Below are 16,378 nucleotides of genomic sequence, written 5' to 3' on the forward strand. Positions count from 1 at the left end.
ATCCAGTTTTGTGTGTTTTTAAAGAGAAATTCCCTGACAGGTACTCTGTTGTCAGCTCTCTGTAGTCACTCAGCTTCTTTTAATACGGAAATAAATGTGACTTTTTCTTTTTCTTGCATTCTCTCATCCTGTATTGATTCTTCCAAGCTGAAAGACAGAAGATGTTTATATGAAAATTCTTCAAGTTATCCTTAGTCATACAAAAGTGGACTCTTTGTGAATAGTGATGTTTGGAATGTGTTACTATCTTTTCAAAATAGTCTGATGATTCTGTGCATGGGGAAAAATACAATTAAAATCATGGTCTTTAAATAATGTTTTTTTTTTAATGGAAGGACTGTATTTCTTCAGTTATACTAGCCAGATAGTAGGTTAGCAAATAACTTACCTTTTCTAAAGCTTGCAAAAAGTGTTTACTACTTATATTTTCCTTATAGTGTTTTTTTAAAAAAATAAACAAAAAGAACCCTCAGAGCAGTGAAGGGAGAAGTAACATACAATGTTAACTAATGTACTCTAAATTCTATTTTGTCATAGGCTAGTCAACTTCTTGGAAGGAAAGACTGAGAGCTTGCACAGAGGTATTCATCATTATACTGGTGTAAGTAAATTATTTAATCAGTGTATTGTGTTTCTGGATTAAGGTACCAGTGCAGTGTCATCACTTTGTTTTTAAATTTTGTCAACACTGATGGCTGTTGTATTTTTTGTGCAAATAGATTCATGTTCTAAAACTTCCTACAATTGGAATATACTTACTATGGAGATTCAAATATCTTCATTTTCTCTGGTGTGGTTTTGTGTTTTGTGGCTTGTTCTTTTTTAACTTAAAAAATTGACATTTGTGTAGTTAGAGAATGTGGTTGACGATGTTAAGGTAAAGATGGTCTTGCAGGCTTGTATGACAGAAGAAATCTCACCTGTTAACTCTCCTTTAACAATACGGTCAAATAATGAAAATAGTGAACTTTATTTACTGTGCTGATTAATTTTCTAGCTATTAAAGCTTCAGGAGAGAGTACTTGAAAATGTTGTAATAAGTCTGCTTGGAGATGAAGATCCAAGAGTGAGACATGTGGCTGCAGCTTCATTAATGAGGTACATGTGACATTTTCATTTATAGGAGAAGAAAAAGTAGTTTAGGAAGATATTTGCATATTGATGTGTACCTATAACTAAAATAATCACTTGGTGTTTTTAATGTACTTACATATATATATATATAAATGTGCACGTATATATATTTATTCAAAAGAGAGATGGGAAACGCATCTTTATGGTACCTGGAACATGCATCATTCTGACTGATGAGGAAATTGTACTTTGCTTTCTATTACCAATCCAATTACATTAAATTACATTCTGAGGGTATTACATTGTGTTACATTCTGAGGGTCACTATCAGTTTCAACTTCTTCAGAATATTTTTCTTCATGCTGAAGTGGTTTGTTCAGTATCCTGGCAGTGGCTGATTGACTTAAAATGTTACAGTTCTACAGATTTATCCCAACACCCAGCTGCTGTAGTTTTCACATGGTCATACACAGTGGATCTTAAAACTTTTGTGCTCACTGATCACAGTGCAGCAGCTAATTTTGTTTGCAAAGCAGATATTTGCTGTAGCCTACTACAGTTATAGTTGCTGTACAGATAAATGCAACAAAGGGTAAGGATTAGTTGGTACTTTATTTACTGGAATTCAAAGACTTAAATTTTATGTTTAAAGAAGGTGGGAGCATGTAATACTGAATTCCAGGTGTATTTTATTATCAGACGAGTTTCTTTCCTAGTTTTTTTCATACTGTTAATTGCTGTCCATTCCTAATAACAAATAGGGGACAACGAAACTTTAAAAGTTCTGACATTTAAAAGTGTTTATATTGCCAAAGGAGCTCAGCAGAGGAGTCATGAACTGTTGCACCATAGAGCTTTTGGCTTTTATTAAGGGACTTGATTCTGAAATGGAGTTATTTTATTAACTGAGTGGTAACAAGTTGAAGTTTTTTCTATCTTCGTGCTGACTTAGTGATAGGAGTTAAGATTGGAAAAGACTTAACCTGCCCAAGGAAGTTACTACAAGCTTGTAGAAACCCCTTGAAACATCCAATAAGGACATTCATTGGGAGTACCCTCACTGAGATTATAAAAACGTGTAAAATAACTTTTCATTTTACATAAGTTGAAAATACTGTTCAAGAAGACTGGATCTGATTTTGTTTCGGTGTTGCTGCATAGAAATCAGATGGTAAAAAATTATTTTTTTCAGTAAAAATGAGTTCTCAGTTGATACAGATACTCATGGGGAAAATATCTGGGGAGATCAGGGAACAGCAAGAGAGAAGTAATCTTTGTGTTTGTTGTGATATGTATGGGGAGGTATCTCCAGAAAAGACTTTTTTTTAATTACTGTATGTCTGGAGCAGTTGCTTTGTCCTGGCTTGAGCTCCTTGATTATAATGAAGAGCAGTTATATAAAGACAAATTCAGCTTAATGAATTTAGGTAATAGCTATTTACAATTTGATATGTGTAATTAACATATATAGCTTGCTGAACTGTATATTAAATGTATTTAAACTGGGTGTTAAATCATATCTGAATAATAATTTTTCTTTTTGATGCTTAATTTTCTTTCAGGCTTGTTCCAAAGCTGTTTTATAACTGTGATCAAGGACAGGCTGACCCAGTGGTGGCAGTGGCACGAGACCAAAGCAGTGTCTACCTGAAACTCCTCATGCATGAGACACAGCCCCCATCTCACTTTGCAGTGAGCACTATCACCAGGTGTGTTTCCTGCCCGGCCTTGCTTCCAAAGGAATGGAGACCCAAATTTCACTTTGCAAGGTCTAGGACTGTAGCTAAATCCTGCAAATCCATGTGCTTATTGATTCTTTTTCTAGTCTGTAGGAGCACCTGTAGTAGGTTTAAGCTCTACAGAAACTGACCCATGTTCAAAGAATATGCTGTGAGTTACTGGTGAGTGCTCACACACTGAGAGTCCTTGTTTTGAGATAGTTTCTTCTCTCCATCCTGAAGTCACCCTACTTGCCAATTAAATTATAAAACCAGCTCCAGCTTTTCAAGCTAATTGTATGTATGTTACTGTTCTTCAGGTGTATTGATCCAGGTTTATAAATCCACATCCTGTTTAATGATTGTAGTTGCAGAACGCTGTACTGCCTTTATAATTTAAAAATAAATTCTAGTTTTGATAGTGTGATCTTCTTGTATTTTTGCTGCCAGCTGTACTTTTTCTGTCTTATAGACAGCATGAGTTGTATATATTTGGAGGGGTTGTTGGATTCTAGCAGTTTGTCATAAAAATTTTTAATACTATACTTTTTGGTATATGGTCTTGATCTTGTCACTTAAGAGATATGCTATAGCATGGGAGCAATAGGACTTTGTGGATCCAGTGTTATTCTGGATAGAAAATAGAGTTTCTACAGCAATAATCCAAACTTTGTGAGCATGCAAAAATGTTGATTCCGTTTGAGCAACAGCAAAGACAACGGCCAAGTTAAATTGGTGGTAATTTCTCAAGTGTCTAGTTAGATATTGATAGTTGATCTACTATTTCTATTTGCTAACAAAGAGGTTTATTTGTAAATTAAATAGCATTTACTAATACAACCCCAAAAATACAACAATATAAGATGATATTTAGACTGTTCTCTGGTTTTGTGTGTTACAAGCAGTCTGTGAAATACATAATAGTAATTTAAGCTTAAATATTTAAGTAATAAAATTAATAATTTTTGATTGGGATGGAGGTTTTTAAGTACACGTTTTAGTGAGTATGAATGTTTTTATTTCAGAGCATACAGAGGTTACAACATGCTGCAAAGTCCAACAGATGTCACTATGGAAAACAACCTTTCAAGGGTTATAGCAGCAATTTCCCATGCCCTGACAATATCCACTACAAGAGCACTTACGGTGAGTTTTTGTACATATGAGTTGTACATATGAGTTTCTTTGAGTTTTCTTGCTATGGTGGCTGACTTTCTCCTATTTGACATGCTTGCCTTTTTTATGATCTCCCGACTGTATTTGTATTTGAGGCTTTTGTACTGTGAAAATGGCAGTAGCAATAGATTTAATTCTTACTCTTAAGATACTGTGTTGCTAACTCTTCCTGTGGTGAGACTAATTTGATTCTTGGTGTCTGCATTTCAGTTTGGCTGCTGTGAAGCTTTGTGTCTTCTCTCCACAACATTTCCAGTCTGCACCTGGAGTGTGGGATGGCACTGTGGGTATGTTCCCTCTTTTGTTAATCGAGCTTCTGGAAGTCACATTCATGAAAAAGAAGTGGATTTACTTAGGCATTGAAGTCCTGGTTTATCTTAGCAGTTCTTTAAGAACTTTGTACAGAATACAGAAGATTATAACTTCATGTTGTCAGGGTATTGAGTGCCAGCATTTGTCATCCCTGGAACTACAGTGTCTGTCACAGGGATTGGCTGCAGCAACTCTTATAGAAAGATAGATATAGTCAGCATCTATGAAATGTGATATAGGAGAAAATATTTCATGCTTAAGAACTTTTGAAAGGATGTTTATCTTTGGGATATTATATTTTGTAGAAGCTCTTTAAAATTTGAACATTGAAATTTTCATCTTGGGTTCTTGTCTATGGTGGGTCAAGGAAGTTGGTTCATCTTGGCTTCTGTAATAATGTCAGATGTATTTAAATTGTTCTTATTTGACACACTGAGTGGGAACAGCAAATTGGGTATCTATAATACTTAAGTGTTAATATAGGTAATGCATGATAGGCCCAAATTACTTACATTTTGAAGAGTTTCTTCAGGATGAAAATGTACAGCTGGCAGCCTAAAAGCTTTGATTTTTGCCTCTCATTATTAGTGCTGTGCCATGGGAGCAGTAAAAGTAGCTACTGGAGATGTGCACCTGGAGACCTGTTGGGTTTTTAAATAGATCTAATATAATTTGTGTTGATTTTCTTTGCTGCTGTCATTGTGTCTCTTACTCTGGTTGGGAAATTTTATCTTATTTTAAAACCAAAACCCAAACACAAAAAACCCATCTGATCGTCCCTCAGATGCTTTCCTTGTCAGCAGGCCCTTGCTTCCCTTGCTGGCCCTTAATGTGGCATGCTCTGTATATGTAGTATAAAAAGTGTGGTCCAGTGGTAACAAATGAAGTAATTCAGGATGTGAGCAGTACTTAGCTGGAAAATAAAATCAATATATCTTCTACCTAGCTTAAAAATGTTGTTTTAAAGATGCATGTAATATTTATAAATGATCCAATGGCATAGCCTTTGCCCTTTCCTCTCATTCCTTCTTCACAAATTTTTGGCCAGTGTTTATATGAATTTGGACTTTGATTTTATTTTTGTGGAGTGATACGGATATTCCTTGTTCTGGATAATAAGAATATAATAACATGGATAGTAACATGAGAATTTTGCCAAAAATTCCTTCCTATCTTAAGTGTTGCTGTTCTTATGATTAAGAAGTTACTGGAACTGCTACATTCTAACTCTGTACAGCTCAACATGGATTAAGTAATGGATTTCTGACTGGATGTAAAATAAATAACAGTTGCCTGTGAAAATACTTTACAAAAACCAAAGGAAGGCCTGTGAAAATACTTCACAAAAAACAAACCAAAGGAATTACCTCTGGAGCTTTATCAAAATAATAGCATTCTTAGTGTCAGTTTAATTTTCTGAAATTCCTGTTGTTGTGTTAGACCAGAGTAACTATATTAGAAGATTTTAATTATTTTGAATTAAAAAATATTTTGAAAGATTCCCAGATTCCCTTTATTTAGAGCTTATATAAGGTCTTTTCCTGAAAGAGACTGAAGTATTTAGGTCTTACAGCTTTGAAGTGATGTGTGTAATTCAGAGTATTCTGCCAAACATCTTCTGGTGATCTCTGCCTGCCCTTTCTTAAACTTGACTTCCATGGGAAAATCTGATTTTATAATTATTGTCAAGAAAAATACAGAATGCAGCAGAAAATGGCCATAGTGAATAGTGTTCACTCAAAAAATATTGAGGATTTGATGGAATGCAATTGTTTAATTAATTTCTTGTCACTTAAAAGCACTATCTTGTTACATTGCAATACTACAGCTAATGTCTCCTGTCCTTACCTTGCATATGCACAAGACTTAACTGAAGATAGTGTAGGACTGTAGTGGGTAGCAAAAAAATACAGAATTCTTCAGTTTATCAGTAGATGTCACTATAGCCTTGATATTTGCTATTAAAAGGAAGGTAATGGCTCTTAAAGAAACCAGAGTATTGTCAAGTCTCTGCTGCAAATTGCTTTCTGAAGTTGTCCTTGATTGTTAAACGTGTATTTCTGTAGCACGGATTTAATTTCATTAGATTAGCCATCTGCTTGACTGTTGGATTTCTCAGGACTTTTAATTTGCCGAAAGGGGGATAAAAAGTCATGACATTCCAAAATTAAACTTGCAGTGTTTCTCAACCAAGTTCTTCAGATGAAGCTCAGAAGGGCTGCACCATTGGTATGGCTGGCTTGGTCCTGTCTCTCCTTTCATCAGCTTGGTTCCCACTGGACCTCTCAGCACATCAGGATGCTTTGATTTTGACTGGGAACTTGCTTGCAGGTAAGGCAGGACAAGAAAAGTAGAATTGTCCTAATATTTTTACCATTAGGATTAGAAGGGCTATATCTCACTCTATTCTGATTGTATGCCATGAAAAACTTGCAAGATTAAGCAGAAGAGATAAAGAAGGAACTTGCACCCAGGAAGTTTGACAAGAAACTGCCTCTTTGTAGCTAAGTTGCAAATTTCCTCCAGTTGCCAAAGGGCATGCTTAGTACCAGCTGGGTACAAAGAACTCAGATTTTGTTGGTTTTGTTTTAAACTGTGCAGCTACTCCTGGCTTTGAAATTCTGATTGAACCTCTGTTCATGTAGAGACAATAACTGTAGCTGCCTTCAAAATTCTCTGGTGCTTAATTCCAAGTTTTGTCTGCTCTTTCCTGAAATTGCAGCAAGTGCTCCCAAGTGCTTAAAGAATCCCTGGAGTGCTGAAGAAGATGCAAACCAAGGTGCTGCAAAGCAGGAGGAGCCCTGGCCAGCTCTGTCAGATCGAGCTTTGGTCACTTTAGTAGAACAGCTCTTCTCTCATCTGCTGAAGGTCATTAATATTTGTGCACATGTGATGGATGATGTTGCTCCTGGTCCAGCAGTAAAGGTATATATTAAAAATAAAAAAATAAAATTATGTGGCTTAAATACTGTTGTGCTACAGACCTCTTCACATTTTAGACTTGATACAGGTAAGTATCTAATTCCTTGATAATGACTCCACTCTGTGTAGTAAAACAAGTACCACGAAAAAAATACATATTTTTCTTCACATAACAAGTTATTCTTTAGTTCTGCAGTCCTTAAAATGTTACCCGAAATTTTGAGTCTTTTATTCCTGCTGACTTCACTTGAAACATTAATTCAGTGAGGAGTAGTGAAGTATTGGATTGCATACTCTGGGAAATGTGTTGACTTTTAGGTTGGTTGGCTGGTTGTAATGCACTGAGCTCCTCTTGGGGCTAAAAATAAGTTTTATCTTCTGAATATCCTGTGAAATATTTTGACTTTTAAACAGCTTACATGAGGTACTTCCAGGTTTGGGAATTTTTGAGATTTTTTTGAGGCATATGCATTTAGAGACTGTTTTGGAAATTGTAAGACAGTATTGTTAAGATCAGTAATTTCTTCATATTTTAAAAATGTTTGAATACAATTTTGACACTCCTTTATCTGGAATCAAAAGGAAATGTAGTCATTGAGGTCTAATTTCATCTCGTTGGCTTGTGCTGAAGCTGAAAATTTAATCTCACTGGCCTAGGCTGAAGTTGAAAATAAAGTGGAGAATATATTAAACTATTTCCTTTTCACACAGGAAATTCATGTCCTGAACCTGAGACATTTCAATTTAACTGACAGTCAAATGAAGGGGAGTTTAAACAAAAGAAGAATATGCTTGTATTTTTGTAGAAGAAAACCCGATTTGTGCTTACAAAACTAATAAAAGTTCTTTTAATTCTAGGCAGCATTACCTTCTCTCACAAACCCACCTTCTCTTAGTCCGATTCGGAGAAAGGGGAAGGAGAGGGAGTCTGTGGAACAGGCATCTGTGCCCATGAGCCCTAAGAAGAGTGGTGAAGCAAGTCCAGGTAAGCACATCACTTCAGTTAACCCTTCCATCTGCCTGCCCCACACTATGTGGTTGTGGCAGAGAGAAGAGATAAAACTGAGTAACTTTTCTGGAGTTTCAGTTCAAAAGGCTGACAGGGACTGCATTGGTGGGAAGGCAGCTGTGGGTGGGGGCTTCTTTACTGTTTTAATTTTTATTAACTGTAAGTTGAAAATTAACTGTACTTTTCAGAACCAAAGCACTGCTGAATCATTTTCCTCAGTTTTTGTGAATCTACTCAGCTATTGACTAAAATAATTTTTGCACATACGTTACTTAAAAGAAATTTGAAAATTGCTTTCCAGCTTTTGGCAGGAGTTACATTGCTTTTGGGAATGAGATTATGAATCTTGAAACCTTTTCTTTCCTTAGTAATGAATGAAAGAAACACTTGTTAATTCTGTTTTGTAAATTGTACATGCACTTCAGTATTAAGCCCTCTGGGTTAATTTCTCTCTCCACAGCAGGCTGGATTGTTGGAATGCTGTTCATTTTGCAGTTGTGCACAGATTGTTTCTGCAGTTTGCAATATACATGTGGATTGAAAAAAACATGCTGTTTAATAATGCAGATGTAGTAAATTATATTGTGTGCATGTCATGAGCAGTCTAGAAAAGGCATATTGTGCTAAACTATGATATTCTTTTTAAGCTTCTAGGCAAACTGATGCTACAGGACCTGTTCCAACAAGTAAATCATCTTCAGTAGGAAGCTTTTATCATCTTCCATCATACCTGAAGTTATATGATGTCTTGAAAGCAACCCATGCTAATTATAAGGTACTGCATGATATTGTTTGACTGGACTGCAATGGGGTTGGATAATCACTTTATTTCTTTCAAATAGGCTCTGCCTCTCTCAGCTCACTTGTTTACAGGTGTAAACAGTTTATATACACAAAAAAATAATTTAAAGAAAATCACAACTACCACAAATAAAAACAAAAACTGGCCAAACAGCAGCCCATGATAGGCACTGTCACCCTGTTGTTTCTCTGCTGTCATTATTGCTGGTACCAAATGATTCTTTGCTGGTTTGGCAATCCCAAATAAATCCCCATGTCTGTTCTCTCTGCACTTTATCCCAGGATGGGGAAGCTTTTTCCTCATTAGTTCAGGTGACAGAAGATGCATTCCCTAGAGAGTTGGTCTTCTGATATGTACTTCAAGGACTGTGTTCTTATTACACCTGCTGTGTTTATCAGAAATGCATCATCCAGCTCCATGGCTTGTCAGTGCCCTAGGCCTTCCTCAAGCAAGAAGATCCCTTTTTCTTTCATAGTCAGAATGGAGTCCTGCCTTTCCAGCAATGCATAAAGCAGTCTAAGCTGTCAGTTATGTTGATTGATATACACTGAAATTTTATACAAAAGATCATTTTGTGTTAATACCCACTTCTTCCAGTAATTTGTGTCTCCTTGTCAAGTAACGTGGTTTTATTTTCTGGGAACAGGTTACTTTGGATCTCCAGAACACAAATGAGAAGTTTGGATGTTTCTTGCGGTCTGCCTTAGATGTTCTCTCTCAAATCTTGGAACTTGCTACTCTTCAGGACATTGGAAAGGTACAAGATTGGTTTCTTTTATATTTTATAGTTAACTTGTCCAGTATCTATGGTCCTTACTGGGAGAAAGCACATATCACTGGTTTCAAAATTGCTAATATTCCAAAGGGCTGTAGTCCTAGAAGTGTTGTGCTTCCACAAAGTTGAATAAAGGGTTAAAGCAGATTCTCCAGGTTAAATTGCTGCTGTTGAAAACTGCAATAAGTTTTTGCTTTTTAAATTTCACTTGGGGATTTTTCTTTCCAGCCAAATGGTTTGCCTTCAGTCATTCCCTATATTCGTATCTAAATATACAAAATGTCAGAAGATCTATTGCCCTCCTTCCTCTCCTGTGTTTTGCTATTTTTTTCTCCTTAACTGTGGTGTTAGAAATTATAGTATTTTAAGATTAGGAAGAAAATGTTGAATTCTTATTTCTTTCTTTAATTCCTTGATTTCTCTTAAATTAATGTAGTTTTACTTAGTACAAAAATCTGTGTTACTGACTAGTTTTCACTGTAATGTTTTATATAATGAAAAAACCATCAATTTAATGCATTTGTTTTTCTGATTTTCTAGTGTGTAGAAGAAATTTTGGGATATCTAAAATCATGTTTCAACAGAGAGCCAACAATGGCAACAGTGTGTGTACAGCAGGTAAGAAGTTATTTTTTTAGGTGTTGTGTGAGTGTTAATCCTGATGTCCTTTGGCTGTCAATTGGATGCTAAGAATGGCCATGCTTGTAAGGGAAGTGGTATGTAGAAACATTGGCCCAGGTGGAGCAAAGAGAGCTAATTTTCTTTCATTTTCACTGCTTGCTCTGTAATTTGATATTAGTTCCCTCTTGAACTGCTTCCAGTTCACAGAACTATTTTAGCTGATGTTCAGAAAACAAGCTTGTTTTCTACCTTACCAAAAGTGTTCTTTAGCCAGTTAACTGTATTAAAAAACCCTAGAAAGCAAAGAACTGACTACCTTGTGATGGATTTCTTACAGGCTTCCAATTAAATATTTAGGTTTAAGTCCTCAAAGGTTAATAACAGTGAGAGACAAGTCAAGGGTTTTTTTTCCTGAAATGTTAACTGTTGGAATTCAGGACATCCCTCTGACTATCCTGGATTGCCATGACCCCTGCCAGGGGGCTCAGAGATCCTGGCACAGAGCCCAAGACACCTGTGATTTTGATTATGACCCATGGAGCAAGTTACCAACCTTATATGAGGATCTGCAAGCCACAGAAGTATAAGTAGAATAATAATCAGTTTGTCACAGGGTGAAAAATAGATTGTTTTGGGGTTTTTAGAATGGGGGCTCAGGGGGCAAGATGGAGGAATCTGGGTGTCCAGCCTTTCTCCTTCTTCTTGGCCTCCATCTTCTGCTGTGGTGTTGGCACTTTTGGATTGGTTTAGAGTAGAAGCTCACTGTCTTAACATAGGTGACAGGTATTGGAAAGTAATTGTAAATACTGTACACATAGTTTTTAGTATAAGAAGATAACACCGCCTGGGGGCAGGCAGAGTGCCTCTGACTGTCCTGCTGAGGGGACCTTGGCAAGTCAGGAGAAAGAATTTTATAGATCACAGACAATAAACAACCTTGAGACTGAGAAATGAAGAGCTCTGACTCCTTCGACTGCTGGGCTGGGAAAAGAGACTTTCTAACACATCTCAGGGTCACTCTGACCAGCTAAAGCACCAAGAGTTAACTTTTCTTCTTTTCCTTCCAATTTTCTTCTCTAGTTATTGAAAACATTGTTTGGGACAAATCTGGCTTCTCAGTACGATGGCTCGTCTTCCAATCCCAGCAAAGCTCAAGGCAAAGCTCAGCGCTTGGGTTCCTCCAACCTGAGGCCTGGCCTCTACCACTATTGCTTCATGGCACCCTACACACACTTCACACAGGCCCTTGCTGATGCCAGTCTGAGGAACATGGTGCAGGCTGAGCAGGAGCATGATGCTTCAGGGTAATTCCTTCCCTTACATCATAATGTTCACTTGAACTAGAGTCTGTTCTTAGTGGTTTCCATAAATGTGAGTATCATCACTGTGCTGTGTAACTTGAAAATAAAGAATTAAGCAGAGGAACTTGCCTTGGTGAGCACATTCTGAATGCAGTTATCACTAACGTGTTTTCCAAAGCAAAGTTAGGTCATTAAAATGGATATCATTGAAGTTTTTTAAAAGTATAATAATTTTAAATGCTTATATTCAAAAGTATATTATTAATTTTTAAATACAACAAATAGTGCGTTAAAGGAAAGGCAGAAGGATAACTAAACAAAGACTAGAAAATCTTTCTCTGAAGTGTATTGTAGGTTGTCTCTGCCCTTTGTTTTTACTAAATTTCTTGAAGCAGTCAAGTAGATTAAGAGAAGTTGGTATTGGCACAGTAAAATGCATCTAAGGACAGTATGTTTTTTGTATTTTTTTTAATGTGTGTGGGGTTTTTTGTTTGTTTTTTTTTGTAACAGATGGTTTGATGTGCTGCAGAAAGTTTCTACACAGCTGAAAACTAGCATTTCCAGTGCAGCAAAACATCGTGCTGATAAGGTACTTGTATCTGTGTTCTCCTGAAAGAGCTGTACCTTAGATTTAAAACAATTTTCCTCCTTTCAAAACTAATTTGGCTTTGTATCAGAGATGTGTTCAGATGTTAGATTACTTTAAAATCTCTCTATTACAGAATGCTATTCACAATCACATTCGTTTATTTGAACCCCTTGTCATAAAAGCATTGAAACAATACACAACAACAACGTCGGTACAGCTGCAGAGACAGGTTCTAGACTTGCTTGCTCAACTGGTTCAGCTGCGAGTTAACTACTGTCTTCTGGATTCAGATCAGGTTGGTACCTCACCACATTTGCAAATTGTCATACATATCTCACCAACAGGCTCAATTAACATCTGCAGCAAAAATATTTCCAGCAGTCTGTTCATTGTACTAAAAGTGAAGACTTACAGGAGCATGAGACTCAATTTCCCAGCCCTCAGCCACAAAATAGCTTCAGACTTCTGGGGTTTTTTTGCATGTAAATGACTTTTTGGGTTCTGCAACAGCTATTTAAGGACTGCTTGTGAGATGGACTTTCGGAATAAAATGATGAGGACAATACAGTCAGTTTTATTAAATAAAACTTCATTTACAAATGGAAATACCTTCTTCCATACTGAGTATGGACTTCCTTATCGCTGTAATGAGTATCGTGGCTGTCAACTGTTGTTTGATGTTAATGGCAGTGAGGGGAGCTAGTGGCAAATACAGTAGTCTGTGTAGTTGTCCATAGAAGCAGGGAATTTGTTAACATAAAATTTAAGTGGTTTACTTAGAAGTGTTTTTTTACTACAGCGATTTTCAGTTTTATAAATGAATGTGACTTGCAATGCTTAAGTTTTCTGTAAGTTCCTAAAGAGATAATTCTTTTAAATGCATAAGTACTTTCGATTTTATCTCGGTTTAGATTTTTGGCTGATTCTTAACTTCTTGACTGTAATACCTCAAATACTGTATTTCATGAGTGAAAGATGAAGTTATACTTAAAAATATACAGACTACAGGTTAAACGTGGCATAAGTTCATGCAAGATGTAATTAAGTTTCAGCAGGTTTCTCCATCTTCTGTAACTGCAGAGGAAACATTTCATAACGTGGTGCAAATGATTTTCAGTGCCTGTCTATAACTGTCAAAATGGTTTCAAATGCAAATTAATGTCTCTGTTCTGATGCACGCTTTATTCTCTCTTTAGGTGTTTATTGGATTTGTGCTAAAGCAGTTTGAATACATTGAAGTAGGACAGTTCAGGTATGGAATTGGCAAACAGCCTTTGAACAATGAGGGTTTGCAACTGTCTTGTTCTGAAAGCCAGATTAGTGATGTATTACAAGTAGGGATTAGATTTGCTGGTTATTTCTGCCTTATGAGAAAGGGAGCGTTCTCTTCTGGGCAATGTGCTGGTTTGTTTTCTGGCTCCAGTGCTAACTCTTCCAGATATTTTAGGTTCCATGTGACTGAAAAAGTCAGGAAGCAAAATGGAAAATAATAATAATAATAGTAATAATCTACAACTGTGTTGTTTTGTTTCTCCATTTTGGTATTGTAAACTCAGTCCTTTGGGCCCCCCTGCCAAAGCTGTGCTTCCAGAAATCAGCATTTCATTGCTAGATGCAATTGCTTACAGGAGAGCTACTTTTTCCTACTGTGGATTCAGAGTGAATCCATATGTACTCTGGTCACCTGGTACACACTGTATAGGACCTAATAGGTCATAAGGAAGCCAGTGAAATTTTTACTGTCAGTTATTTCTGTTTTTTCTCACACTTGAGTTTTAATGAAGAGAGAAGTTGTTCTTTTTCTCTATGGGTCTTCTACAGAAATAATCTAATGTGCATTAGGCAATATGTTATAATATTAGTAACAGTAATGGTCAAAGATTCAAAGAAATCCCTGGGGAAAAATCCCATTGTACAGAACAGGGCACAAAAATTACAGAAGTACTGTATGAAAGCAGCATAACATATTCTGCAAAAAAACCTTGACTGTAAAAAGGTTTTATTGAACAAAGCTGTGCAATTCAAGCTTGACACTTGCATTTTTTTGTTTTGTTTTCAGGGAGTCTGAAGCAATTATTCCTAATATCTTCTTTTTCCTGGTGTTGCTGTCTTATGAGCGATATCATTCCAAACAAATAATTGGAATTCCCAAGATCATTCAGTTGTGTGATGGTATCATGGCCAGTGGGAGGAAAGCTGTTACACATGGTAATTTAAAAAAAAATTTAAAAAATGAAAGAAAGAAAAAAGGCATCAACACTTTTATTGATAATAGTTCAGCAATAAATCCAGTGTTGTCTAGTAAACTATAGAAAACTGTTATCATACTGAATGTTCCAGAAGACACTAACTTTTAAGACATGAAATACTTCTCACTTAATTTCTTCAGGAAATGTATTATATCACACTAACACTGCTGCCCCACATTTTGCATTGTTCATAATAACAACAGAGCTTTTATTTGAAACTTTATTCAGTAATAAGTTCACAACTTAGCAGTGTGTGCAAGGCTTTCGATTTCCATTTTCTGTCCACTTCCCTTTCCTTCTACTTTCAGCCTTTAATAGAAGCTTCTTTCTCATACTTTCCAGTGATTCTGCAGAGAAATACTTTATAAAAATCTTTTTTTTTAGCTTTGTAAGAATGGGAAAATGTGTCTATAATTTAAATTTTCTAAAAGATGTAAAAAAATTTCCATCATTATGCATGATAAATAAGGAGTTTTACCCATACCTGAAAACACACAAACTTTTAGTAACTGAACTGTTAGTTCAAGAAATCACTGTTCAGGAGTGATTTGTGTCATACTAAAATAAATACTTCTCATTTCAGCAATACCAGCTCTGCAACCCATTGTTCATGATCTCTTTGTGTTAAGAGGAACAAATAAAGCTGATGCTGGAAAAGAGCTGGAAACTCAGAAGGAGGTTGTAGTGTCAATGCTGCTGAGACTTATCCAGTACCATCAGGTAGGAGAGGAGGATGAGGATCCCTCTTTATGGTCTGTGAAAGGGTAACATTGCTGTGACTGCTAAAAGTGCTTCAGGCAATATTAATGATTTTCTGTACAAAACTGGAATAGCTGGACTCTGTGTGGCATCTTTCCTTATAGAGAGAGTATGCAAAGATTTTTTTAAGGATATGGGAAAGGTTCTGCACTACAAATTAGTATTTCAGGTCAAGTAACATATCTGTAGAATTTCCCAGTCAAGCCTAGAAAACAAAAAACTAAAAAGCTCCAGTTAGGATCATGATCTTGGCTGTGTTGCAGGCAGAATAAACAGAAGGTTGGGGGAAGAGAAGAAACTTAAAAGAATGGGAGTAAAATGGAGAAGGAGACAAGTTTAAAATTAGGAAAGCTGCTGCATGGAGATGATTTAGGTACTGCTGTGCTATAACAATATCTTAAATAACACTTGAGCAAGGTAATGACACTGGTAATTAGGTATTTATTATAACTTACTACTTTGACCCAGACTTGGAAAACATGTTTCTGCTTTGTAGGAGTGTAACAATGACTTTTGTCAATACACTTTGTTTTAAAGAAAAACATAAAAGTAATTTTGAGAGAAGTGTCATGATCAACATGGGTTCTTACTGCTTATTCAGGTGCTTAACAAACCTAATGTGCCTTTCTTTCATAATGTGAAAATGCAGTTCTAGTGTATGCTAATGTAAGCACTGTATTTTCTGAAAAAAGTCAGTACATCTTGTCAAAATAATTTGTTAGAACTGAGTGTTCAGATTGAGGTAATTTTGTGTATCCACATTTTCTTTTGAATTTGTAGTTTTATAATCATAAAATGACTAATATAACTGTATGAAATGACACTCTGTAGACACATGATGTGAAATAGTGAATAACTTTGTTATATAAGGTACTGCAATTGCTGGCAGATCCCCTTCTGACACACTTAACCTATTAAAGACCACCCATGCACTGCTCTTCCCACACCATCCCATTTGCAGTTCTTATTCTACTCTGTTCTGCTGGTGCAATATGTATAAACCAACCCTGGCCTGTTCTGTTGTTCCCTGGCTGTGGCTGCGATGGTCTGCACTGGTTTCCCTGGACATTT

At 36.2% G+C, this 16,378-nt stretch overlaps 1 protein-coding gene across 4 annotated transcripts in view; it reads left to right on the forward strand.

Annotated features, from left to right (window-relative positions):
• HTT (huntingtin) overlaps positions 1-16,378 on the forward strand; it is a 78,558-nt gene that overhangs the window by 27,260 nt on the left and 34,920 nt on the right. For all 4 annotated transcript variants that reach the window (XM_030946836.1, XM_030946837.1, XM_030946838.1 and 1 more), the window contains 17 exons: positions 538-601; positions 998-1,098; positions 2,637-2,783; positions 3,818-3,938; positions 4,179-4,255; positions 6,460-6,611; positions 7,003-7,205; positions 8,061-8,187; positions 8,859-8,986; positions 9,660-9,770; positions 10,329-10,406; positions 11,490-11,713; positions 12,221-12,299; positions 12,433-12,594; positions 13,496-13,551; positions 14,359-14,507; positions 15,132-15,268. In XM_030946836.1, the coding sequence (XP_030802696.1) occupies positions 538-601; positions 998-1,098; positions 2,637-2,783; positions 3,818-3,938; positions 4,179-4,255; positions 6,460-6,611; positions 7,003-7,205; positions 8,061-8,187; positions 8,859-8,986; positions 9,660-9,770; positions 10,329-10,406; positions 11,490-11,713; positions 12,221-12,299; positions 12,433-12,594; positions 13,496-13,551; positions 14,359-14,507; positions 15,132-15,268 (2,116 nt within the window). The remainder of the gene's footprint in view (positions 1-537; positions 602-997; positions 1,099-2,636; positions 2,784-3,817; positions 3,939-4,178; positions 4,256-6,459; positions 6,612-7,002; positions 7,206-8,060; positions 8,188-8,858; positions 8,987-9,659; positions 9,771-10,328; positions 10,407-11,489; positions 11,714-12,220; positions 12,300-12,432; positions 12,595-13,495; positions 13,552-14,358; positions 14,508-15,131; positions 15,269-16,378) is intronic.

This window comes from Camarhynchus parvulus, chromosome 4, assembly GCF_901933205.1.
Source record: "Camarhynchus parvulus chromosome 4, STF_HiC, whole genome shotgun sequence".
NCBI classification, from domain to species: domain Eukaryota; kingdom Metazoa; phylum Chordata; class Aves; order Passeriformes; family Thraupidae; genus Camarhynchus; species Camarhynchus parvulus.